This window comes from Durio zibethinus, chromosome 28 (genome assembly GCF_047325235.1).
Source record: "Durio zibethinus cultivar Kanyao isolate XHJ-2024 chromosome 28, ASM4732523v1, whole genome shotgun sequence".
Taxonomy (NCBI): Eukaryota; Viridiplantae; Streptophyta; class Magnoliopsida; order Malvales; family Malvaceae; genus Durio; species Durio zibethinus.
Window position 1 is genome coordinate 16,225,073 of NC_143189.1, and position 26,610 is coordinate 16,251,682.

General features: G+C 31.1%; 3 protein-coding genes across 11 annotated transcripts; all 3 read left to right on the top strand.

The window, feature by feature from the left end:
- Nucleotides 1–260: 260 nt before the first annotated feature.
- Nucleotides 261–5,482, top strand: LOC111280919 (vacuolar protein sorting-associated protein 2 homolog 2). 2 transcript variants are annotated; one of them, XM_089757475.1, is made up of 10 exons: nucleotides 261–498; nucleotides 588–632; nucleotides 1,046–1,131; nucleotides 2,024–2,128; nucleotides 2,218–2,289; nucleotides 3,139–3,210; nucleotides 3,544–3,624; nucleotides 3,735–3,770; nucleotides 3,876–3,937; nucleotides 5,258–5,482. In XM_089757475.1, exons 1-10 carry the CDS (start codon nucleotides 462–464, stop codon nucleotides 5,316–5,318), a joined length of 657 nt encoding a protein of 218 aa, XP_089613601.1. In that variant the 5' UTR covers nucleotides 261–461; the 3' UTR covers nucleotides 5,319–5,482. The 2 variants fall into 2 exon arrangements, with proteins under 2 accessions (XP_089613601.1, XP_089613602.1); XM_089757476.1 differs by lacking the exons at nucleotides 261–498; nucleotides 588–632; nucleotides 1,046–1,131 and adding an exon at nucleotides 1,702–1,877.
- Nucleotides 5,483–6,178: 696 nt separating this feature from the next.
- LOC149510803 (protein LSD1-like) lies at nucleotides 6,179–12,069 on the top strand. Of its 8 annotated transcripts, none has more exons than XM_089757477.1 (8): nucleotides 6,179–6,283; nucleotides 6,482–6,546; nucleotides 7,176–7,378; nucleotides 9,228–9,338; nucleotides 10,408–10,514; nucleotides 11,447–11,527; nucleotides 11,643–11,696; nucleotides 11,790–12,069. In XM_089757477.1, the coding sequence occupies exons 3-8, from the start codon at nucleotides 7,255–7,257 to the stop codon at nucleotides 11,829–11,831; spliced, it is 519 nt and encodes a 172-aa protein (XP_089613603.1). In that variant the 5' UTR covers nucleotides 6,179–6,283; nucleotides 6,482–6,546; nucleotides 7,176–7,254; the 3' UTR covers nucleotides 11,832–12,069. The 8 variants fall into 8 exon arrangements, with proteins under 8 accessions (XP_089613603.1, XP_089613607.1, XP_089613605.1 ...); XM_089757481.1 differs by having other exon boundaries at nucleotides 6,180–6,283; nucleotides 7,261–7,378; XM_089757479.1 differs by having other exon boundaries at nucleotides 6,181–6,403; nucleotides 7,265–7,378.
- A 3,787-nt stretch (nucleotides 12,070–15,856) lies between these two features.
- On the top strand, nucleotides 15,857–25,227 carry LOC149510804 (lysine-specific demethylase JMJ18-like). Its single transcript, XM_089757474.1, has 11 exons — nucleotides 15,857–16,471; nucleotides 17,711–17,782; nucleotides 18,238–18,315; nucleotides 18,428–18,934; nucleotides 19,031–19,255; nucleotides 20,796–20,957; nucleotides 21,733–22,101; nucleotides 22,247–23,345; nucleotides 23,444–23,547; nucleotides 23,835–24,023; nucleotides 24,438–25,227. Exons 1-11 carry the CDS (start codon nucleotides 16,445–16,447, stop codon nucleotides 24,522–24,524), a joined length of 2,919 nt encoding a protein of 972 aa, XP_089613600.1. The 5' UTR covers nucleotides 15,857–16,444; the 3' UTR covers nucleotides 24,525–25,227.
- Nucleotides 25,228–26,610: the final 1,383 nt, after the last annotated feature.

The window sequence follows — 26,610 nt, forward strand, 5'->3', positions numbered from 1 at the left end:
AAAAGAGAAAGAAATTAAACTCAATAAAAAATAAATGTGAAAAAAATATTAGATTTCTTATAATTTTATAAATTATTGAAAGATAAAAGTGAAACAATAAAAAATCTTAATAAATATTTGTTTTTTATATATTATCATTTTTTTAAGAAATTTTGAGTCAAAGCACTAGATTCTGCTTTTGAAGTGTAATGGCAAAGGAAAATAATAAATAAATAAACAAATAAAAAGGCCATTATAACGGCTAGTTTGAGGTGCGAGGGAGTCGTACCGTTGGACGAGTAGAAGAGGCCGACACTGGCACGCTCCCCGAGGCCGGGCCCTTTCACGCGCTCCCACTCTCCTTTTCTTACTGCTATTATTTCCATTTCCAATTCAAAGGGTTTTAGGGAAGCCTAGATTCTTTCCGCTTCACATTTTCTTAGGGTTTTTTTTTTTTTTTGAAGAAAAAAATCAGTCATTCCATGATGAACATCTTCAAGAAGAAGACATCTCCCAAAGGTATTTCAGTTTCCTACACTACTTTTCTACTTTTTATTCAGCATTTTGTTTTTTTTTTTTTTGTTATTATTATTATTTTTATTTTCCAGATGTTTTGCGGACTAGCAAGAGAGAAATGGCTGTTGCAACCAGAGGTATGTTTGGGTTTTCTTTACCTGAAAATGAAATTCTTATAATATTACACTGAAGTTTGATCATTCTTCCTCCATTGAACCTGAAATTACATTCCATGTATTGCTTGGGAATTCCAAAATACAAATCCTATGCTTATTTTGATTAAACAAGGCAATTTAAAACATGAGACGTAAAAATAGGATACCAACGTGACACAGCTTAAAATTTTAGCAATAACTATATATAAGTTTAACAAAACCAAAAAAATATATTTTATATTTTTGTGTTGACAGCAATTTATGACACGAATACACGAATCACTGGTCTAATTTTGATGTTTCAAACTGTCCTTTGCTCTCCTATTATTCATCTAGAGTTAAAAATATTAGTCATGTCTGTTTTAATCTAGATTCTTCAAATTTTTTTTTTCTAGGCATTGAACGTGAGATTGCATCTCTTCAGCTGGAGGAAAAGAAGTTGGTGGCAGAGATCAAGATGACGGCCAAAACTGGAAACGAGGCAAGTTTATTTCTAGTTTCAAAGAAATGTGCTACTGCTAGTGATATTTTTTGAAAACCATATAGATATGAGCTGTAATTTAGTTGAAAAGAGAAATAAATTTGAATGTTGAGGAAGTATTGATGAAATTTATCAACATATCAAGTCTGTTTATATTTCTAATTTTAAGTTAAGGTTATTTTAATGTTGGTAATGAGGTGTTTTTATTTTAAAGCATTACGATTGTTCCAAAACTAAAAGATGTGCTGAGTGCACATGTGAGACATAGCCTCAAGACTAACACATTTCTGTTTCTTGGTATGATGGAGTTGCACATGCTACAGTTCGATAAGCAATGAATAAGAACTGGCATATTTTGGGATTTAAACATTTAGAGTATCAAGGCTCAAGTTTTGTGCATAAACCCCATTGACTGTGTGTGTGGTTTGCAACCAGTCCCAAGTAGCATTATGTTATCAAGTAACAGGTGCATGTGTTAACTGTTAGTAGCTTTTGGGGCTGAAACATTTCGCATGAGTTAAGATTATAAAAGTTGCACTAACAGGCTTAAAATTTTATCTTGAGGATGTGCTAGCAATTACCATCGTTAACCTTTTTTCATATAAACAAGCTGTAAATGATTATATGCAGATTTTGAATTGCCTTTCCTTTGTATCTTGAACATTCAGGATGTGGAATAAATGCATACCTCATCTCTGGAAGCAGAACTTAAAATCTTATCATTGTGTGATTTCAAACACCTCACTGTATGTTTATGGAATTTGTTTGTTTATTTAAATACTTAACTGTATTTATCAAGAACTCTGCACTGGACTTTGCTCAAATGATTCCATTAATTCCCCAAACTCTCAGCTTGTTCTTTTGTATTTAATTTTCTGTTTGTGTTTCTTAGGCTGCTACTAGAATTTTAGCTCGCCAACTTGTTCGACTGCGGCAACAAATAACTAATTTGCAGGGGAGTCGTGCCCAAATCAGAGGTGTAGCAACTCATACACAGGTTGAGTTTCAACTATAAGAAATTAGTTGTTGGCATGATTAAAGTTTGTATCACCATTAATTTAAATATTTCATTTTATTTGTTCACAGGCATTATATGCCAGTACCTCAATATCTACAGGAATGAAAGGTGCAACTAAGGCAATGGTGGCGATGAACAAGGTATGCATTTAAAACCTTGCACTAGATAAATGTTATACATTGTTTTTTTGCAACCATGAAGTCCTTATGCAATGGCTGATCCATAGCAGCTGAGGGGGGCCATGCCCCCCAAACCCCCCCCCCCCCCCCCAAAAAAAAAATAAAAAATGAAGCTATATATATTATTTATTTATTTATATTAAATGAATTTAAGTGGCCTTCCAAACTAAAATTATTTTTTTAAATAAAAAAACTATATTTATGTTCTCATAACCTAATTTTATGCATTGCTATTTGTGCATTTATTGTACTCATTAGTCATTATTTACAAACTCTTAAAATCATCAACAAGTTTGTCACAATTGTTAAGTTACAATCATGTAAACTTAACAAAAGTCAAATTGACTTTCTAGCTTTCTCCATAAAATTCTAACCCAAATAGCCAAACGTGTTTTAATTACTTTTATTTTGTTTCTCTATGCATTTGTTTATGAATTGATAAAATTAATAATTTTTTGTGCTTGTTATTTTTTGTTAATATACTTCTTGCATATAGGTATACATTTAGATATTAGCACATATAATAAGATACGTTTTTCTTTGTTGGTACCCCAAAAACCAAATCTCAAGATCCGCTACTATTCTTGTGTAACAAAAAGTCATGCCAATCTGATGTTTACATACATAGCTGCTTAGCTTGGCCCTAGAAATAAGGAGTCAATGATCTGATTGGTGAAGAAGATTATATAGTGGAAAACATTATACTAGCCTCTTTTGTTCTACAAAATGGTTCATTGCATTTTCTTCTGCTTATTACTCATGGTTAGATGGTTCTCATATTTGATCATTGCATTTTCTGTCCTTTTGCAGCAAATGGCTCCTACAAAGCAAGCAAAAGTAATAAAAGAATTCCAAAAGCAGTCATCACAAATGGACATGACGGTAATACTCTTTGTTTTCTTGGAATATTTTTACTTTTAGATTCTCTCACATACAATCTTCAGCCTTGAGAACTATAATACCTGGTAACCATACCTAGAAAGTGATGCAACGTAGAATAAACATAACCAAGTCTCACAAATACGGTTCTGATTGCGAATAATTAATTAGATTGATCCACCTTGTCCTCAGTGCAAGGATGCATACCTTCCTTTATATTGAAATCTTTGCAGGAGAAACTTAGAGCTTGGATCAACTTGTGTGAGAGTGGCAGTTTCTCTTCATTGTTGGTGTCTAGCATGTCTTGTAATGGTTGTTTGCTTGTTCTTTTTGCAGATAGAGATGATGTCGGAAGCTATTGATGAAACTTTAGACAAAGATGAGGCTGAAGAGGAAACAGAGGAGCTCACCAACCAGGTGAGATATTTTATTTATTGACTATTTGTTTATTTATTTCATTTTAGTTTCATTGGAATAAATCCTATTCAGTTTTTCCTTACAACCCTAATTATATTGTTGATTATCAGGTGCTTGATGAGATTGGTGTGGATATTGCTTCTCAGGTTGGATTCTTGAAATTGATCTTATAAAAAATTTCTGTGATATGTTGCATTTTTCTAATTGCAAGAATGTGCATACAAATGCTTAATCTTGTCTCCTTTGAGCAGTTATCTTCAGCTCCAAAAGGTCGGATTGCATCAAGGAATGCTGCTCCCGAGGTTAATGCTAGGTATATATGACTCTTCTTCAGGAAAATCTTCATAATTGTACTATATTTAAAAATTTTTTGTTGTGCACTAAATTATTCTCCAGTAGATCTGCTTCTGTTTTTGGATAAAGTGCAAAAAAGTTGAGCATTTTTTTTCCATCATCGTTTACAAAGTACTATTGTGTATTCCATATCTTAGACTCCCACCAACCCCCAACTCCCCCCTCACCCATTTAAAAAAAAAAACCCTACCATTGCTGTCTCTCTCTTTTGATTTCTTCTTGTTTATCCCTTGCTCTTTTAGGTTTTAGGTTTTACCTTAAAGACATTAATGCCCTTTTCTTTATATAAGAGCCTTTTGGTTGCACCATTTTGCTTAACTTGCAATCAAAATGAAAGTTAGAGCTGATTACTTGAACTACTAAGAAGCATTTTTTGAAACTATTTCTGGAACTGTTTTTTTAAACTACTCATAATTGGTACTTTTTTATGATGATGCATCATCCAAGGAGCGAGCCTGTCAGCTATTCGTATGAGACATTTTTAAAGAAAATATAGAATTAATTTCTGTTTGACACTCACGCCAAAACCTTATCCTCTTTTGACTACAAAGTATATAGTTGTACCAAATTAAGACAAACCATCCTTGTACACCAATTCATACCTAGGCTGTAAATTGGAAACTTAATAGAAGGGCAAACAATTTACAGCTAGACAGAACAAGCCATCAAACATCTTTCTTGCAAGTCTTAAACTAGATGTAGGCAAACCATTCCAGAACAACCAAACAGCCTGAAATAACAGAGCCCTGCTCATGTCCCTGGATATATTATCCATAAAGTGAGCTAGCAAAGAACCAAGTGTCACGGGCGGGAGCTTGTCCTTCAGCTGCACCAGCTCGAACAAGCTGCATCTCTTGACCCACTAGGCTTAGGATTTGTGCACAGACCGTGACACAAGTGCATTCTCTCAATCACAACAATCACTTAGGCAGCTCCAAATCTGCAGCTTTTTTTGATAAAATAGATGCATAGACTACAGGCTCCAAATCTGGATATATTATTATTATTGTATAATATAATATAATAATATATAATATACATGTATAATTATGTAAGTATGTATATATATTGTATTGCACTTGATATAGTAGTTCTAATCCTATATCATTGATTTGGTTACTATAGTGGAATGAATAAGAAGCAGATATTTTTTTCCTTTTGTTTTGCAAAGTGGTGTATGCTGACAGAAGAAATTATACACATGCATGCGGTAGGGAGATGCATTCAAAGCAAAGATCATAGCTTTGACAAATCTACCTTTTTATTTGCTTGCTTGCAGGTCTGAATCTACAGATGTTAATGATCTTGAGAAAAGGTTGGCCTCTCTTCGCCGAATTTGATGGCAAAGCTATACAAATTAACTTGCTTGAAAAATCATTTCTCTATGTAAATTTTCTTGAGTGGAGGCAAGTCATATTCATGAAAAACTGAACTACCTGTAATAATAAGATTGTTATATCTGTTCTAAATACCTGATTAAATATATAAAATATTTATTTATTTATTTGCAAAAGGATAAAAAAACCGTTGAATAAAAATTTAATAATCATTTTAGTTCAATCAAATCTTGAATTTTTTTTATTTCAGATTAATTAAACTCTTAAACATCTATTTTTACTTCAATTAAGTCTTTTAACTATACGAAAATTGATGTTGAGGGTAAATAAATTTTTGTCTAATAAAAGTTTAATTGATAAAAATAAATATTTGAGGGTAAAATTAATTATAATAAAATAATAAAAACTTAAATAATTATTAAATTTTTATTCGAAGATATTTTAAATAGTTAAATAAAAATATGTCACCGTCTTATTAATGGTTTTCATATGCAAATAGATATGGAAATAAAGTTCGAGTATCATAATTATAAATTTATAAATTTTAAATATCAAATCAATAAATTTGATTATAATTCTGATATTAAATGTGTAATTAAAAAATCCTATGATGTTAAAATGCAAAATTATATTCCAAAAGAATGAGAGATTTTCTTTTGTGTTGTGACTTAAAGAAAACCCGAGGTCAATTTTGGGGATAAAGCAAACCAAGAGACCGTGTCAACAATTAAAAGAAATAATAAGTAAAAAATAGGAGGGTAAAAGTGCAAAATTCGGTAAAAGCAAAGGGGAAGGTTTGCTCTATGCTTTAGCCGTTTGAAGGATTCGTATAAATTAGTTTGAAATGTCCTCGTACATCCAAACGCACGCGAACTTTTGTTTATTAATTTATACACCCCCCCCCCCCCCAAAAAAAAAAAAAAAGAGAAGAAGAAGAATCTCGGCTTTCTGGTTTGACCCAAATCCACGTAATTACAGGATTCCTGATTTTGCGCGAATTTCATCGTATTTTTTAAAAATCAAAGCTTATAGTTTGCCTTTAGTAACATTATTTTTTTCTTATATTCGAATTCTCCGCCTTCCTCAAGGTAAAATCAAACTTCCTTATTTATTTTTTAAATTTACCTCTTAATTGCGATTTTTTTTGTTTGTAATTTGTTTGACAGAACTCTCAATTCGATTGCTCATCATAGAATTGGAATTGGTTCCTTGTTGAAGGAGGGGAAATCGGGTATTTCTTTAATTCAATTATATATAGGGTTTTAATTTACATCTTATCTGTGTTCGTCAATGGTTTTTTTTTTAAGAAATAGAATTGATGTATGTGAAAAAAATAAATGTTCTCTTTGTACAGTTGATTTCAAATAAAAATTAGGGGATGATCCCCAATCCCGTTATAACTTTTATTAGCTAGGGATTTGATTGAAGAAAAAGGGATTTTAGAAAAAAGAAGTGTTAATTGTGATGAGATGTTGTTAAATTCTTATTACAAGGGCAAAAGGAAAAAAATTGTTATAAGGGAAAAAGTGGTTGAAAAAAGACTTTGCAGCAGGTAGTAATATTTTGTTTTAATGATTTTTCTTTAGCTAATTTTTGAATTTCGAATTAAGAATCTCTGTTGTAGTTTTATTGTGAATATTATGATTTCAATATTATCTAATATTGTACTTTGAGATAGCACTCTCACTATGTTGCCTCTGAATGCTAGTTTTAAACGAGTCTTGCGCCTTCTTTTAGTCAAATTTTTATTACTATTAGATTTTTTTTCACTTGTAATTTCTGTATTAATGTTATGAATATTGACTGGATTGGGTTAATGGATGAGATTTTACTACCATCTGCTTTATATCGAATCTGCAGACTGACATTATTCAATTGCAAATGACTATTGACATTATGATGAGATTTTGGAAAAGCTTCTTTATTATGGTCCTTTTCAATGAAGGCAGATATGCAGAGTCAGCTTGTCTGTAGTGGGTGTAGGAGCATTCTTCTTTATCCTAGAGGAGCTACAAATGTTTGCTGCGCATTATGCAATACGATTACCCAAGTCCCTCCCCCTGGTAAACTTCATTTCTCACTCTTAGTATTTGCAAATATAAAGCCATCCATTAGTTTTCTGACATTGTGAACAGTTGCTAGTTTTCATTCATCGAAATGATTATTTTTAATTGAAACTCAAAAGAGATCTACTTCATAAAGTTGGTAAATTTTGGTTATTTTCTAAGTGGCCTTATCAATGTTCAGTTCGCGGCATCTAGAACTACTTCCAGTTAAAAAGAATACTTGGGACTAGTGGATTCCTATGCATTAGGCCTTGCCTTCTTGAACCGTCCTCTTAGAAACTACCTGTACCTCTTCATTAACAAAATGTGACTTGGGTTATCCCTACCGTGGTTCATCAAATCAACCCAATGTATAAAGCAACTCAATCCCAAAGCATAATTCTTAACTTCACTATTAGTCTCAGAAGTCTTCTGGTCCTAGTATTCCATGCATTGATGATTCAGCTCAATAGCTTGAATTATGAGCACTGCAAGAAATCCAAATATTCCAATCCCATTAATGCTTCAAAGAAACAGCAAAAGGAGCATTCCTTTCCCCTAGACTTATATGCCTTAGTGTTTCTTTATTTTGTTGCCACAGCACCATTTCTCGGCCATGAAGTTTACTAGGTTTTACTCTGGCATTCTTCTAAAATAAGCTCAAATAGAGATAACAATCCCCTTTTATGGTCATACAAAAATCTTATTTGCATTTTTGTTTTCTGAATTTGCTTCCTTGCCTAAATATTGGTCGTTGGTTTTATTACTAAATGTGGGCCTAAATGCTGAGATGAGATTTGACTTGAGTGTTACAACTGATGGAGCTGTTTTATTTTGTCCTTATGTTGGGTTTAGTCTGTCATTAGCTACACATGGCAGATATATTACAACTTTAGAAGCATGCTTGAATGCAACCAAAAGGCATGTATGTTTTTTCTTTGCAAAATTTTTAACAACTGTGATCGTGTTGGCTGCCCAAGTTGCTAACTCACTCATTTCAAACTCAATGACCATATTAAACAAGCTAACATGCAATATACGTAAACTTGGTATGGTTGAGTAAGCTGACTTGTTACCTTTTGAAGTGAAGTGTTGGCTCAACTATTAGCAATTCAACTTGATAATAGAACACACGAAATTAAACTCATGACAATTTGTTCGTGAGAACTGACTGCTATTTGTTTTAGAGATTTTGATGTTATATTCTTCGCTGATTGTTGAATATATTTTAAATTACACATAGGTTATTTCATTGCACAGTTTCTTTCTTTTATACTTGCTTTTTTATGTGAACTTGATTGTGTATAAGCTAGATAACAACTGAGCTCAAATTATATGAGCACTCCAGACAAATATCAAACTATTTTTTTGGTCCCCAAACCATTCTCCATTAGAACCTTTGGAAGTATGATTCCATCTTGGCCAGCTGCTTAAATCTACCATTTAACTTGGTTTGATTGTAGCCCACCCTTCTCTAGGTTGTTACCTTGACAAGATTATTGATGGCTTGCATTAATTGCAGGGTGATAACCAGCCAACTAGATTGATAATACTATAGGTAGTATTTTTTTTCTGATCCTTTTAATAGACATTTGATTGCAGTGTCACTCTATTGTATATTTAGATGAACTTTCTTTTTCCTTTTTCATGTTGGTTGCCTTGTTGATATATACTTTGAAACTATCTGGTAATGCTAATTATGTCGGTGTTGTTATCTAGAATGTTCTGCAAAAGCAAGAGACTTAATTTAAGGTGAAGGAAAAATTAATGTGGGGTGGCTAGTTACATTCCTCTTATTTAGATATGTAAATAAGTTAAATTAGAATCTTATGGCTTGATAACCCAACTTTGTAAATTAACCCTGCAGGGATGGAAATGGCTCAACTCATATGTGGAGGTTGTCGAACATTGCTAATGTATACACGTGGAGCAACAAGTGTAAGATGCTCTTGCTGTAACACCATTAACCTTGCACCAGGTACAATATAATGATTTTGTGCTTGTGATGTGTTTGGAATTGCAGAATTGATGCAATTAAAGAAGAATGGAAAATTATTTTTGGGAATTGAGGAAAATATAATGCTTGTGGATTGAATATTTGTTTCTTACATCAACTTTTTCTGCACTGTTAACAACGTTAAGGAGTCTTGTTCAGTTTTCTAAAAATAGGTGTGTGGTTCTGTTTGACGACTAGCGCTTCCCCATCGTATATTTGGTTTTCAAGCATAACAATGGGTTCCTCAGGGATGTCTTTTGTTACCATTGTATTCCTTATTGTTATTGTCATTGTCATCTTCTTTTATTAGTAGTCTGAGCTACTTTGAGTAGCTAAAGATCTTAGTATGCTTCTAAACTTTGTCTGCCATGTTCTGATCAAATATGCTTAGTCTTCTGATCAAATAGCTAAAGATCTTAGTAGCAGTCTGAGCTACTTTGAGTGGCTAAAGATAATGGCTGTTCTGATCAAATTAAGAACACTTCTTGTTTTTCATCTTCTAGCATGCAATTGCAGTTTTGTGTGGCTGTGGATCTTCTCTGTTAGAGTTGGAGCATGCACTTTCAGCCTGTGTGTTTGTGGTTGTTAATCAGAGCCTTGTTTGCTGCAATTTGGTTTATATCTGTAACTAATTAATCTTAATATGCTTATTGACAGAAAGTAGCTTAATCATTTAATCTAGTTCTGTGTTAGAAACTTTTGAAGTGGACTTTTAGCTTGAGCGAATTTCAGCCTAGCAGTTAATTAACTCTTGAAGTTTTAAGTACGATCACAATCATTCCCCCTTTGTTGATGAAGATACTTAGATGTTTTTCATTGGAGTTATATACTCTTCTATGAACTTTGGGGAGTGAGTACAAACCATACAGTATTTTCTTCTTTGGTCCCTCATTTAACTTGTTACCATTGCATTTCCAGGTTGCCTTGCAGTACTATTAGTAGTATATCTTATATGTTGCTTGTTCATTTTTTCTTCTTTTCTTCCACTTTCATGATCCCCATCTTGTTTACTGACTTTTTTCTTTCATGGGTCTCATGACCATGAAAAAAGCATCCACTGCTCACATCAATTGCGGGCACTGCCGTACAACCTTAATGTATCCATATGGAGCTCCATCCGTCAAATGTGCTGTCTGTCAATATGTTACTAATGTTGGCGTAAGTATGATTGAATTGATACAATTTTTCATATCGCATCTATCAATAACATATGAATATGTATCTAAGAATTTGCAGAGATTTAGAAATTTACTTTCATTTCACCAGAGGCTAAAAAAGGCCATTTTAATTCATAATTTGCTTTATATTAGTCATTCTTTCTGTTTGTATCTTATTTCTTGTTTTCCGATTTATAAAATCACGACACAAGTTTTGGTTTTTAAAATCTTTAAATTCTTTAGCAATATTTCTGTATGTATTTGGTCTATTTCTGAATGTCTCCATTTACTTGGTTTGTGTGCGCTGCATGCAGTTGCTTCAAGCTCTTTGCCCTAGTGATGTTCAAAACATAATCATGTTTTCTTGTTTTTGGGTTGTCTTCTGTCCTCTCGTGCTGAGAGAATTCAACTTTGGGGCAATACCTCTCAAACTTGGTCTTACTCCCTAGCTTAACTAAGTAGTAACTAGAAGATTCAGAAGCACCAGTTTTAGTGGAAATAGGATCAGGTCTCTTTCCTGAAACAGGATTTGGGTTCAGGATTGGATAGGGCAATTTTTGTTGGCACCCCTTTGATTGCCATCCAATTTAATGGTCATTTACTTCTCAAATATTCAAAATTTGTGCATCCCGTCATGCTGTGGTATAATTTTTCTTACATTGGCATATTTTAGATGTTAATGTTTTGATGATATTGAATGTCCCTGGTATAATAAATATTTAATTGGAAGGCTTTGTCTTTGCTATTTTTCCCAATGGAAGTGAATTAAATTATATATAATTAGAAGGATAAGTGCTTATTCTCAGCTTATGTCCATACAATAAATATTTTTGATCATTGTTGTGAGATGCAGTTTATAAATATTTCTATCTAGAGAAACTCTATTTGGAGGTTTACCCATTCCTCACTTCCTATTTCTCATCTATCTTTCAGTTGGGCAATGCGAGGGATACACTTCCCGTAAACAGACCTAACGGGATAGCTGCGGCAGGGACTATGCCATCTACTTCGACAGTAAGTTCATGAAGTTTATAAGTGTTTTTTATTCTGAGGAAATGTAGATGGTTTTGAGTTATCAACTGTTTACTTACTGAATCTAACCTTTTCGCATTCAATACTGAATTCTCAGAGCCAAACAGTTGTTGTTGAGAATCCCATGTCCGTTGACGAGAGTGGCAAATTGGTAAATATAGTTTAACTGCATATCTTTGGTAAATATGTTCTTCATTTTCTGAAAGTTATTCCACAGTAGTGGTAAAACTTATGATATTTGCAGGTGAGCAATGTCGTTGTTGGCGTAACAACAGGCAAAAAATGAATGATCGAATGAGAATTTTGAGTTTGATTGTTGTTTTTATATATAAGGAGAATGCAAACAAACATTGTTATATGATTGTGGGGAAATTGGTTGTGTATAACTGTATATCATGTTGAAAATGGGAACCATCGATAATTATTAAAGGAACTGTGTGATGAGGTTGGGAAAATGTGTAACGTACATTTTGTGTATGAGAGAGATGGAAAGTGTCATTTATATGAAATAATTGTTTGCTCCATATACAGTTTAGCTGACTGACTGTGTCCATCTAGTACATATTCTCTGCTTCTGTTCTATATTTTATAAATGAATTTGACTGAATTTTTTACTTAATTTTATAAATGAATGGACCCTGGTTTCCCATCATCAATTGCAACAATGGCTAGCTAGCCCTACCAAGAGGGGAGAAACTCATGTTTATGGTTATTAGGTACAATTAGGGAAGGTAGTTCAATTCGTACTTGATAAGTTTTAATTCTATTAGGAACGATTTCTCTTTTAAATTAGATTTCGAATTAGATAATAGTAAAAAAATTTAAAGTTGAGTTTTAGATAAATTCGTATCAACTTAATCAGATATATATATATATAAATTTATTTTTTAATTATTTATTAAATTTAATATTTATATTTTTATATTTATTTTTAAAAATAATATTTTATTAATTTTAAATTTAATTAAATTGAATATAATTTTATATAATATAAAATTAAATAAGGTTCAAGTATTAAAAAATAAAAAAAAAATTGAATCGGATCAAATTTAACTATTACAAATATAAAATTGAATCATATTTAAAACAAATAATAACTAGTCTTAGATTCAATTCATTGTCATCCCTAATTACAACGATTGTAAGAGACCTAGCTACGCTGGCTAGTTAAGCCATATTCATTTTCCTTCAAATGAATTAATCTTTTTAAAAATATACGGTCAAATATGTGTCCAACAGGTTCTTTGTTATAGCTAATGGACCAGTCAACATCCATAACCTGGTGATGACAATGGTGGATTTCTTAGGGACCAAGTTCCTATTACAAAGGGTTATTTTGCACATGGTAGCTATCTAACTAGGTTAACAAATACTATTGCTTAATTGCTTTTGTTATTGTACCACATCCACATGATTTAATTTTTTTGTATTTGTATTTACTTTCTAATTCCTAAAATGATTAAAATAAAAGTGATTTCATTAAAAAATGAGTAAATGGGCAAGAAACAATAAACACATTCAAACACAATTGCCAGCTTTACATGAATTCTCCAATATTTCAATAAATCAACACTATCATCAATTTCATTACTAACCTATCAAAATAGTACCTCAATGGTTAAGTTAGCAAGTTGTTAATATTTTTAACTTAAAAAATATAGCAGAATTAGTGATTAGATTAAAATTATTAAATTAATTTAATAAAAAACTATATTTGTATGAATTAAACTACAAAAATTAAATCTCAAAATGTGGCAAAAAAAAAACTACAAAAATTACGTAATTTTGATTTAAATTTGTGTTTTGTTGCGGGATTATTTTTTTTAAATTATCTTTTAAATATGAGAGAAGTAAATTTTTTATGTCATTTTAATGTATAACAACACAGACAAATATAAGTATATTTCTTTAAAAATAAATAATAAAACTATTTAAGAAATGCAAACATAAATTAAATGCAAATATAAATACATATATCCTAAAAAAGTAAAAAATTAAAAACAAAAATAAAAAAAAAGAGATGTGTCACATGAAAACCCGAATTTATGGTGAAATACTTTAAATCTGTTTTCAAAAATAAACTCGACTTGATTTTAAAATTTTTAAAAAAAATTATATTGAAACGATACAAATTGAAACTAATTGGATACGGTTTATTTTAATATTTATAGTTTAATTAATTTTTTTTACAAAATTTATCAAATAAAAAACCAAATTAAAAATTAAAAATTAATTTAATAAATAATAAAATAAAAGTAGATTTTTAGATTATGGTATGCACTCCTTCCTCCAAAATTGACGTTTTTAAATATATAGATTAACTAGTTCTTTAACCCATGCCATGTACAAATTTTTTTATTAATTTTCATAATTTAAAATTGCTTTTTTATTAACCTTAATTTTTTTTGTAATTTTTTGTATTACTTTAATTAAAGAATATGCAAACTTTTATTGACTTATTATGTATACATTCATAAAGGTTAAGATACAACTAAATAACAATTTACACATATTGTAATACTCTTTTAGAGTCAAAGTTTTTGTAAAATTTCAAAGAATTATAAAAATATTTTTTCATAAAAAATATTTTTATAATTCTTTAGGGCTTTATATTTTTTTTTCTGTAATCTATTATATTCTTAATTGTGATTGGATATTTATAATCATTTTGTTGTCTTTAATAAGATTTTACTTTGGCTTATTAAAAAAAATCAAGATTAATAATTGTTTATATGCTGATATGGATATATAAAAAATATATCACTTGATTAAATTGTAAAAGAAATTTATATCAGCATAATATTCTTAAACTATTAAATCTTATAAGCTAAACAAAAAAATAAAACACATAAAAATAAAATAATAATAATAATAATTTATATATATATATATTTGATTAAACTACAAAGCATAATTATTAATTTGATCATAATCATTTATTTTTTACATATATACTTTAACATACATAATTGTTTTTAATTAGAAAATAAATCAAATATACAAATTGAGAACGTATATATAATTTAGATCTCTTGTACTTTTGTATAGCAAATATCTAGGTTAATTAAATATACATAAAAACATATGAACCGATTTTTTTTTTTTAGAATAAATCAAATCTAAATGTATATATCATTTAATGCAAATAAAACTAAATAAAAGGTTTGAAAAAAAATAGAGAAAAAATAAAATAAAATAAAATAAAATAAAAAAAGTATAATGAACTATACTTATTACCTAGTTGAAATCAATCCAAATGTGTGCTTATTTCCCTTTCATTATTGAAATCTAAAAAAAAAAAAAATCAATATTATAAAAACAAAAAAAAATCAAACACCATAACAAAATTATTTTAAAACTAAATAATAAAAATGAAAGAAATAAAAAAAAATAAAAGGTATAAAATGAATTTACTTGCTTATGAGTATGATATATTTATTATTATTTTTAATTTTTGCTCATTCTTATCAACACCCATAAAACATAATAATCAAATAAAAAATTGTATTTTTTAATCTCTAATTCTAATAATAACAAACAAAATAACATTGGTTAGCAGTGAAGCTCTCACTTTATGAGCTATTTATTTTTATTTTGAGATTTTAATATTAACAATAAAATTTTATTAAGCTTATATACACATATATACATATATATATATGTAAAGTTATAATTAAATTTGATAAAAAAAAGATAGATTATGATTTAATATATTTAAATTTAAAATTTATGTAAAATTTTTAATTTTTGATAAAATTTGATTTGAATTTAAATACTTATATAAAAATATTAAATTTATATAATTTATTAAATAAAATTATTTCACAACAAATAAAAGTGTATTAAGCCTATATATATTTAGAATTATGATTAAATTATAAAAAAAGATAATTTACAATTTAATATATTTGAATTTAAAATCTATATAAAATTTTTAATATTTTTATAAATTTTGATTTAATTTTAAATAGTGATCCAAACATATTAAATTTAAATAATTTATTAAATAAAATTATTTAATAAATAATATAATATAAACATTATCTTATATATCATTAAAAAAATTTATCTACATAAACATACATATTAATATATTTTATTTATAACTTTATATCTTATAATATTATATATATTTCAAAATAAAGTCACCTTGGAAAAGACAATTCTTGGTTAGTTGGTTGGTTTCCGTCACCGTGTGCGTTTTGGAATCCGCGGTTTCTATTCTATTTTCCTTCTTTAATATATTTTAAATAATAATTTATTAATTTATCTCTCTATTTTTTATTAATAATAACACTTTTTGGTCTTTGTTTCAGATCCAACTTCCTCGTTTACTTTCTTTTTTTTTTTTTTATTCCTTCCTTTTTCTACTGTTATTCCCCAAATTTAAATTTTATTTTATTTAAAGAAACAAAATAAAACCTACTTCAGTAAGGAATCTCAGCTTTGTTCATTAAAAAAAAAAAGGAAAGAGACAAAGAAAAACTTGGAATCTCAGCCGTTCTTAAGCAACCTTTTTTTTCTTTTTTTTTTTAATTAAAATTTTTAGTATTGATAAATAAAAAATAAATATGTAACCCTATTTTTATATGTTATAATTAAAATAGCATATTTTAATGGATAATTTCCTTTTCTGGTTATTAATGCTAATTAATTCAGGAAATTGAGTTGCAGGATTTTTGATAAAAGAAGAAAAGAAACCCTTCCTTTGGTTTTAGAGTGGTATTGAAATTAGGGAAAATTAATTAATGCTATTTAAATAAGGAATGTGTTTTGAGCCGTTTTGATTTCTTCCAATTGCTAGGGTAGAATAAACATCTTTTTTTTTTAAAAATTTATTTGTTTATTATTTAGTTTTCATAAAATTTTTTCATTCCCAAGTGAATGTAACAGCTGGAAATGGCAGCAGATTCTCATGTGAAAGAGGTTATATTCTCTCTGTCTCTCTCTTTCTTTGTCCATATATTTGATTTCCTGTTTTAATCGTGCAGATCTGTTTACCACAATTTGCATCTTTCACATGTCAATTGTATCTGTTGTTTCTTTTTTCTATATGTTTTTTTTGCCTGATGTTGTTGAGTTTTTTAATAAATAATCAATGTTTCTAGTGAATGTTTATATGCATTATGGTATTCTTGGTTCAGAAAGTTTTGATATTTGATCATTAGATCAATCATACTGCTAATTAAAGTATATATATATATATATATATATATGTTTATGCTGCAAACAGATGGAATTAATACAAGAAAACATCACTCTTGAGATTTTACATTGTCAGTTATCTGTCTTGACTTTCTATTAACAGCCGACCCCAGAGTTATTGGATATAAGGCTTAGTTTGTTGTTGTTGTTGTTGTTGACTGTCTGTTATTAATTTTTCTTTAATATGATTGTTAGATGGAATTATTTCATCTGAATTTTTCTAATCCCTTGGAATGTAGAGGGAAAACAACAGTATAAATTATTCAGAATATCCTATTCATGAATTAGTAAAGGAATAAGTCACAAGTTACTAGCGACAATGGCTAGTCATTCCTATAGTACAAGGCAAGACCAAAGATCAATTTGTTAATGAAAGGATGGTGGATATTTCGTCTATATCAGGAAACTTTCTAGTGAACTTATTGTCAGGAATCCTTCTTAACTTGATATCTTGATTATCCTTCTTAACATGGTTGATAGCAACTTTTGCCAACTCCCTGTGATCAACTTAAATTGTGTACTTATTGCTGGGTGTGAGATATAAAGAGTGCTAAAACTGTGTCATATTCCATTTTTGTTATCTTCTATGTATTGGTTGATGTTGAATGATTTTTGTATATAGTTAAGGAACTATACTTAGACTGTTTGCTCATGTGTTGATATGCATATCTTCCCTGTTTTCAAATACGTGCATGTATGCATGTAGATATATTTGTATGCATTTGAAGTTGAATAATACACACACACACACACACAGACACATATATGTATACACACACATATATATGTATATATATACACATATATATATATATATACATATATATGTGTATTGTTAAAATGGATCATATTATGCCATTCATGATGCAATATACCGTTTTTTATGTGCTTAATTTTAGAATGTCCGTTTCAGGCTAACAACAATAAAATATATGAATCCTAACAAAAGATGATTTGCAGGATCATTCTTCACAACTTTCCTTGAAAAGAGAGAACAATATTGAGTCCTCGGGCAGTCCTCGAAGTCAAAAGGTAAGCTAATGCAGTTTGAGTCGACTCAATGTAATTTATACACTACAAATAACTCCTTTGTGCAGATATATATTTTTTACTCCTTGCAATAGCTTGGCCATAAATGACTTTTCTATTTTTGGATTAAAAGGTAACAGCTCAAAGCAGGCATTTTGAATCCAAGAAGAGTCTAGGTTTTCTGCATGGATTTGGATAGCAGTCATTTGAAATTTTAGGTCTCAGAATCTATAATTCAAAAGTTAGTAGAGGAAAATTTTCTCATGATACCTGAAATACTGCAGTTATAAATGTTCTGACAGAAGTATTAAGACTCACTTTTGCGGCCAGAAACATAATTATCTTATTTAAAGTGGTCGACATTGGGCTACATTGTTTAATGTGGAACCATCTGAAATCCCCTTCATCCTTCTAAATTCTGTTGTTTTATAAATGAGAGTGCTGTTGGTATGTTTTAGGTGTCAGCAAGATGGGATCCAGATAAATCATGCAGGCCTACCATTGATGATGCTCCAGTATTTTATCCTACTGTTGAGGTAATCTTCTCTTTTAAGAGTAAAGATCTGATGTCAACTTCTTATTTTATTTTATTTTTCAATCTTTCTTTCTGATAACACTACTTAGAATTTATGATGTTCCATTTATTAGGAGTTTGAAGACACACTTACCTACATAGAAAAGATTCGTTCACAAGCTGAATCATTTGGTATATGTCGGATTGTTCCACCACCTTCTTGGGCTCCACCTTGTCTTCTTAAAGAGAGACATATATGGGAACATGCTAAATTTTCAACACGAATTCAGCAAGTTGACTTGCTTCAAAATAGGGAACCAAGGAGAAAGAAAAGTAGAAGCCGGAAACGGAAACGGAGAAGGCATTCAAGAATGGGAGCCACTAGAAGACGTGCCAATTCTAGTTCAGAATCTATTCTTACTTCTGAGATTGATGGGAAGTTTGGCTTCAGTTCAGGATCAGACTTCACTCTTGAAGAATTTCAGAGATATGCAGATGAATTTAAGGAGACGTACTTTCGAAGGGGCTGTGATGAGGATTTTAAGCCTGGTGTGGTTGAATATAGTAAATGGGAACCATCTTGGGAGGATATTGAAGGTGAATACTGGAGGATAGTTGAGCAGCCAACGGATGAGGTTGAGGTATGGAGTATGGTCATCTAGTTGCTCTTCTCACTTATAGATTTCATTCATGGAAATCTCTATTTACTTACACTGGAGTTTGCTTTCATATTGCAGGTATATTATGGAGCTGACTTGGAAACAGGAACATTTGGCAGTGGGTTTCCTAAGGCGTCATCTATGCCAACTGGAAATGATGCAGATAAATATGCAATGTCAGGTTGGAACCTAAATAATTTCCCACGCCTACAAGGTTCAGTGTTATCTTTTGAAGGATGTGATATATCTGGAGTTCTAGTGCCGTGGCTCTATGTGGGGATGTGCTTCTCATCATTTTGTTGGGTAAGACATAAAAACTGCTCTAAAATTAGTGTTCATCTTAGATCAAATTAAGTAAAATTACTTCAGGGTATTTTTATTTTTCAATGATAATGATATAGGCATATAGCGCAGTCCCACTTTTCTTTCAGAAAATGCACAACGTGCTTCTTATAAACTCTTAATATTTTTGATTTGTCTGGCAGTATGGTGCCCTATTGTTGTAGGATGGTCTATGGTTGCTGAAGTGCAAAGAACTTAATATATTATATACTGGAAACAGGCTCACTAACTTGAAAATTTTCTGAAATATTCAACATGGACTGTGCTTTCTACAGTTGCTGTCTGAGTAATATAAAATTTACTCGTTGGACAATAGGGAGCTATGATGTCAAATTTTAAATAAAATGATCAAATTGCATGTATTTGTATGTTTAAAAGTTATATTTTGGTCTCAGTTCACCTAGTAGAAAAGCATGTTAAATGAAGATCCTAGCCTTGACTTTGATGGTCTTATCTATATAATTATTTCTATACCTTTTGAACGTAAATACAGGAATAATTTTATCATTTTGTTAAAAATCTAATATCATACTCTTCTTTATTTACCTGTGCAAGTTAGAGTTTAATATTTAAAAAATTTTATTCAAATTTTAGATGTCTTGCAATTTCAAGATTGTAACTAATTTTGAAGATAGCAGTATTTATAGGACTTCTTTTTACTGTTTGAATGACAATAGTAATACATACATACTTGCATAGTCTCTCGTCTTAAAAATGATTTCAGAAGACAGCATTGAGGATTCCAATTGTATCTTTTGTTTGACACCGGTCTTAGTTAGGGATGGCATCGGGTCGGGTTTGGGGCGGGTTTTGCTCGCCCCGAACCCGACCCGATTTTATGCTCTATCAAACCTGAACCCGACCGACCTGACATTATGTAAATCGTACCCGACCCGACTTGAAATTAATAAAATATTATTTTTTAAATATAAAATATTATTTTTTAAATATAAATATTTAAAAATATCATTATATAAATATATATATATATAATTAATTAATTAAAAAATAATTTTTTAATAATGTCGGGTCGGGTTTTAGGCATACCCGAACCCGACCCGAAACCCGAAATTCAAAAAAAAAAAAACCCGACCCTATAGGGTTGGGTCGGGCCGAAACCCGTCGGGGACGGGTTTGATTGCCGTCCCTAGTCTTAGTGGCTTAGTGTTGTCTAAGCCTCTCTGGGTTAGGGACCCCACATCTGGGAGGAATCTTTGTAAAGTTTTGAATAAATATTCTTAGAAGATATCTTTCTATTTCAAGAAGGTTCATCTGGGCTTTACTGCCTTCCATCACTCTTTGTGTTTCAGGTTTGAAATTTGGAATATCATTCTGTTATTATAAACATGCAAATAATAGGTTTTATTGAAGAATTGTTGTATATGTAGGAAGAAAGGGGAGAAGAGTAAAAAGTGGTTACCCATGATTAATAATTTGAATGTTGATTGGTGCCTATTTTTTCTTTCCTTTTCTCATTGTTACTGTATTATGGTTCAAACAGCATGTTGAGGACCACCATCTATATTCACTCAACTATATGCACTGGGGTGATCCCAAAATATGGTATGGTGTGCCTGGAAACCACGCTTCCTCTTTGGAGGCTGCAATGAGAAAGCATCTGCCTAATTTGTTTGAAGAACAACCAGACTTACTCCATGAATTGGTGAGAGATCTATATTTTTTTTATTTCTTTCTTTATTTTATTTTGTTGGACTGAAAAATAAATTTTGTCACCTTTTTTTGCATATTTTATACACTTTTTTGTTGCTTGTTGGAGCCATGTTTGTTTTCTCATTGGGTAGATAAAGTAGAACACATATTCTTAAATCAAAATTCCAATTCCTCAAGCGGCTTCTTTTCGTCCTGCATCAGTAGACTTCTGTACATTTTAAGAAATGAATAATGGCAAAGTTTTAGTATTTTTAGACACCTGATGTTCAATCTGGTGTCTACCAATCTCAATAGGTTATAGGTCATAGATGTAGAAGATCTGGACCCTGGCTTCAAAGGCATCAAGGGACCTAAGAAAGAGGATCAGGTATAAAAAGAAAGGCATATAGGTTACTTTATCAGCGGGCAGTTTATGTTTTGTAGAATTGTTATTCTCATTTATAGCCAAAACTATTAGTTATCCTTATGTGATTGTTAAATTATACCTTGGTATGTAATCCCAGGTGGTCTAGTTGCATTGATACCTGGTGATATTCGTTCATAGTCAACATCCAGTGTGTTTAACCAAACACTACTGAACAGAACCCTGTTAAATCATCTCTACTTGAAATTTCTGAACAAATACCTGTGAAATGATTTTGTATTTCTTTAATTTAATTTAAGTATTTTTTCCCTAGATGCCGTTCCTTGTCATTCCCTTGTCTAACATCTTTCTTTTAAAATGTTTCATTAGTGCATCACATACATGAAGTTTGTTCTTTGGGCAGGTTACTCAACTATCTCCTTCAGTTCTTAAAGCTGAGGGTGTACCAGTCTACCGAGCTGTGCAACATTCTGGGGAGTTTGTTCTTACCTTTCCAAGGGCATACCACTCAGGATTTAATTGTGGCTTCAACTGTGCAGAGGCAGTGAATGTTGCCCCTGTTGATTGGTTAGAACATGGTCAACTTGCAGTGGAGCTGTACAGTGAGCAGCATCGGAAGACATCACTATCCCATGACAAGCTGCTCTTAGGATCAGCTCGGCAAGCCATCCAAGCTCTGAGGGAGTTATTCATTCTTGGTAAAGAAACTCCAGGAAATTTGAGGTGGAAACAAGTCTGTGGGAAGGACGGAATGCTTACAAAGGCTGTTAGGGTAGAATCTTCTCTCTCTCTCTCTCTTTGACAAAAGAAAAAAAAAACTTATATTTTAACTTATTTAAATACATATGCACACGATAAGTGAAAAACTTACTCATGCCATTGTGTACTAATATATGTAAAATTATTACTGTTAACAGATGAGAATGCGGATGGAGGAGGAAAAAGTAAATTGCCTTCCACCTCATTTGCCCAAACGAAAGATGGAAAAAGACTTTGATTTAGAAAGTGAGAGGGAATGTTTCTCTTGTTTCTATGACTTGCATCTATCTGCCTGCAGCTGTAAATGCTCTCCTGGCCGATTTGCATGTCTGAAACATGTAAAGAATTTCTGCTCATGCCAAGACAAAGACAGATTTGTCCTCCTTCGCTACACCATTGATGAATTGCAAGTGCTAGTCAAAGCGCTGGAGAGAGGATTAGATGCTTTTAAAGTATGGGCATCCAAAGATCTTGGGTTGGTTTCTGTTAATGATTGTGATGCTCATGTGTCTATGTTGGTTCGGGATAGTGAGGTCTTAAAAACTGATTATTCTGAACTAAGGGAAAGTATGTCTTGCTTCCCGAGAATGGCAGAAAAGATGGATATTAATACCACTTACTCATATGGTCATGTTTCTTCAGAAGTATTGCCATCAGAGTGCCAGCATGGTACTAAATTAAAAGCTTCTCATGTCACCCTAGATAGTCAGAACGATGTCATAAATGTTGGCATTCTTGGCATGGAAAACAGAGTGAACTCGGAGCAGGATGCCTGCATTGACTTGAATCTTGATATTATATCTGATTATCCTGCAAGCAAGTCATTGTATGCTTCTGATAGCCCTAATAAGAACGGTGTCACTGATGTTGAGACATTTTTACCCCTTTTTAAGCGAGAGAAAATTTTTTGCTTTGATGAAGTAAGAGAACCTGTTCTAAAGAGACTTGGAAGCGATTGTAGCTCATTAGTTTCTCAAGAATCTCCCAAGAAGTGTCAGCATTCAACTTCTAGAGTTCATAAGGATTCTGATGGATTTGATTGCAAGAAATTGTTTAGCATTGAACTTCGGTCTCCATGTATCCATGCAGGACAATCTAATACCTTGTTGAAGACAGAAACTGTCAACAGCTCAGATATAAATGCATCTATGGCTGACCTTGGTGTTCTAGTCTTGAATTCTTCTGTTGAACCTTTAAATTTTGGATCTGTCATGTTTAGTAAGATATGGTACAGCAAGCAGACCATATTCCCAAAAGGTAAATGACAAAGGAATTTGATCGAACATTTTACTATTTAATTCACAGTTTCTTTCTTGCTGGTAGAAGGATTTTGCATTCATGCTTGAGTTTTACAGGATTTAGAAGCCGTGTGAAGTACTTTAGTGTGCTCAACCCAACAGAGATTTCTAGCTACATCTCAGAAATTTTAGATGCGGGGTTCCTTGGACCTCTATTTAAGGTGAGATTACCTCTTGTTTGTCTACTCTGCGGATAAAGATTCACTTGTAAAACTCCAGTAATGAATAAGGGAGAATGAAGCCAAAAAGGAAAAAAAAAGGGCAAATGGCGAAAGAAAAAAAAGAAAACCAGAGAGAGAGAGAGAGAGAGAGAGAGAGAGAGAGAGAGAGAGAGGGAATAGAGTGATATTTGACACATAAGCTTACAAGCAACCGAGATTAGTCAATGACGATTTATTGCTGAGTTAGCCTGCATGTAGAACCTTACATCTGTTATTGTATATTTCAGGTTACTTTAGAAGGCTGCCCCACTTTAACTTTCTCAAATGTGTCAGTGGAGAAATGCTGGGAAATGGTGCTGCAGCAACTAAATCAAGAAATTCTAAGAAGGAGCAACCTAGGGGAAAAAGGGCTCCATCCTTTGCAGAGCATTAATGGACTTGGAATGTTTGGATTTCTCTCACCACCCATAATTCAGGTATAAATGCCTTTATAAGGTTAATCTGATTAATATGGCTGGTAGTTTTCATAACACTGGTTGAATAAGTTTTCAGATACTTTCTACATAACATCATCTGAAATGGCATCTATCTTGTGGCTGCAGTCTACAATTGCTAATGCATTGTTTGCAACATGGCTGCCCTATTTATCTTTTAAGCTATTGAAAAAGGCTTCTACCAATGTTTCACCATTTGATAGTGTTCAAACACAGCAAAGACCAGAGACAGAGAGTGGGAAAATTTTGCATAGAGCATACATTCATGCAAACATGCATTTGTCAAAATAAACAAGCATACTGACACATAATAAATTTACTTCTCACTGATTTTCTTATCATTTTTAGTCGTGATATCTGAATTCAGTTATTTCTTAATAAATTTCTTTCCTCCAGGCTATTGAAGCACTTGATCCAAATCATCAATGCTTGGAGTACTGGAATCACAAGACTTCTAGTGATAACAATGAAGATAAAGAGTAGGCATTTAGATTAAGTTGCTCTGTAGGGGAAACAAAATCAAAAGTTTTTGGTGTTGATTTGACAGAGCCCGATGAGGATAATCTGAGTCACCAATCAGTTGATGAAGATACAGGTAGTTGTAAGAGAACTTTTCTAGAAGGTAAGTTCTGAAGAGTTGAAAATAATGCGTAGGATACTCTGCAGCGAGGCACAAAGTGCCGAATGGAGAGTGGCATATGAGACAATGAAAAGGGAGATCCGTAAAACATGTAGATAAATCGAAGAAGGTGGAGACAAGCAGCTTTAGAAGATAAGGGTAAAAAGGAACTAACCAGTTCTTGTTATTTGGAGTAGTTATTTAGCTTGATTGTTGATTTTTGAGGCTCATTCTTTTAACAAATCCATAAGAGGAAAACAGGTCCCATATGCTTGAGTCAGGCTGGCACAAGCATTGGCAATGTGCCACTCATAGATATGACTGCTTTGTACCTTGCAAAATTTTGCTAACCTTTCTGAATTAGGTGTCTTTTTTTTTTTTGGTAAATCCTATTTAACTATCAGGTTTTTTTCTTTTTTTTGGGTTTTATTTTTTGGTGCTACAATCATATATGATATGATGACCGATGAGGAAGAAGATTTAAGAGTTGGACACCTTGGGTGACTGACTGACAATAAAAAACTTGAAAATCAAATTATTTTTTTATTTAAGAGTTAGTATTTGGTATATTGTTTGTGTTGAATTTTAATTACGTATGTAAAATAGTCCATTCATTACCATTACATGATTGGCTTATTTCTAATCTTAATAGGTGTAGACATCTAATTTTATTTGAAATAATTTTATTATATTCAATAATGATTTAAATTTGGATGTATCAATTTTAAGCGGTCCAGTTATTTTGATTTTGTGAGTCAATATAGTTTTTAAGCTTAAATTAGGTTTATCTTGTAGCCCAAACATATTCCAATCAAGAGCCCAATTTAGTCATTAAAACCCAAGAAGGAAGCCCAAATCGCAAAAAAAATAAAAATAAAAATAAAGAATGAAGGCGGAAAACATGAACCCAAAAAGAAAAGAAAAGGGAGACCCATCGTTTTTTGCGTGAACGTTTGGGGGAGTCGGGAGCAGCCAAATAACCAAAAGAAGAAAACAGTGGAAGGAAGAAAGGAAGGCCATTTCTTTTTTAGAAATATAAATAAATAGAGTTTTTGATGAATTATTTGTGAATATATTTAATTTTTATTTATTTATATTCATTTATTAAGTTTAACAAATAATTTTTAATAATATTTTTATATTCATTTATTAAACGAATTGAATACGAATAAATGTTTATTTGATTTGTTTATATTTGTGAATAAACTCGTTTAAAATTAATTTAAAACTTATTCATTTATTGTTTATTTATTATTTATTTGCTGTTTGTTTATAATAGTATTAATAAAATTACATTTTTATCTTTTATCTTAATCATATTTTAAGGTTCATTTATATTTGTTTGGGTTCATTTATATTCGTTTAGGATTTATTTGTTTAAATTTATTTGGTTATTGTTTGTTTATTGTGTATAAATATGTTCGTTTAATATTCACTAACAAGCTTGTTTAAATTAATTGAATAGACACGAACTTAAAGTGAACAAACTATTATTTAAATGAATGAATATGAACGAATAGAACAGTTTTTTTAACGAACATGAATCAAATATGAATATCTCTAAAAATAAATAAACAAATCATAAACATACATTTATTCGTTAAAATTCAATTAATTTACAGCCCTTTTTTCTTTTATGTGAAAGCATGCATGACAAAAAAAGAGACAATTGACTAAAAACAAGCCGAGAGTCAATGTCAAAAATGAAAACTAGGCTGCAACAAAGGGACAAGAAGGTGATTCGTGTAAAAAAAAATGTAGAGAGTTTATAAAAGGAAAGGGAGAGTCTTTATCAAAAGAAAAAAACACACACAGAATAAGAGTAGTAAGGTTTTGAAGCTTGAAAAAAAAAAGAAAAAAGAAAGCTTAGCATGAAAAAAAGAGAGGGGTTTTGCTAGAGGAAAAAATGAAAAAGAGAGTTGAGAGCAAAAGAAAGAGAGCTTACTGAAA

What these genes read in the sequence shown, in the direction of transcription:
- LOC111280919 (XM_089757475.1), top strand. Translation starts at nt 462, where the DNA reads ATGATGAACATCTTCAAGAAGAAGACATCTCCCAAAG. An exon ending in GAAGAAGACATCTCCCAAAG is followed by an intron (nt 499 to 587) that starts GTATTTCAGTTT and finishes TTTATTTTCCAG; the next exon opens with ATGTTTTGCGGACTAGCAAG. An exon ending in CGGCCAAAACTGGAAACGAG is followed by an intron (nt 1,132 to 2,023) that starts GCAAGTTTATTT and finishes TGTGTTTCTTAG; the next exon opens with GCTGCTACTAGAATTTTAGC.
- LOC149510803 (XM_089757477.1), top strand. Translation starts at nt 7,255, where the DNA reads ATGAAGGCAGATATGCAGAGTCAGCTTGTCTGTAGTGGGTGTAGGAGC. An exon ending in AATATGTTACTAATGTTGGC is followed by an intron (nt 10,515 to 11,446) that starts GTAAGTATGATT and finishes TCTATCTTTCAG; the next exon opens with TTGGGCAATGCGAGGGATAC. An exon ending in CTATGCCATCTACTTCGACA is followed by an intron (nt 11,528 to 11,642) that starts GTAAGTTCATGA and finishes CTGAATTCTCAG; the next exon opens with AGCCAAACAGTTGTTGTTGA.
- LOC149510804 (XM_089757474.1), top strand. Translation starts at nt 16,445, where the DNA reads ATGGCAGCAGATTCTCATGTGAAAGAG. An exon ending in GCAGTCCTCGAAGTCAAAAG is followed by an intron (nt 17,783 to 18,237) that starts GTAAGCTAATGC and finishes GGTATGTTTTAG; the next exon opens with GTGTCAGCAAGATGGGATCC. An exon ending in TCTCACCACCCATAATTCAG is followed by an intron (nt 24,024 to 24,437) that starts GTATAAATGCCT and finishes TCTTTCCTCCAG; the next exon opens with GCTATTGAAGCACTTGATCC.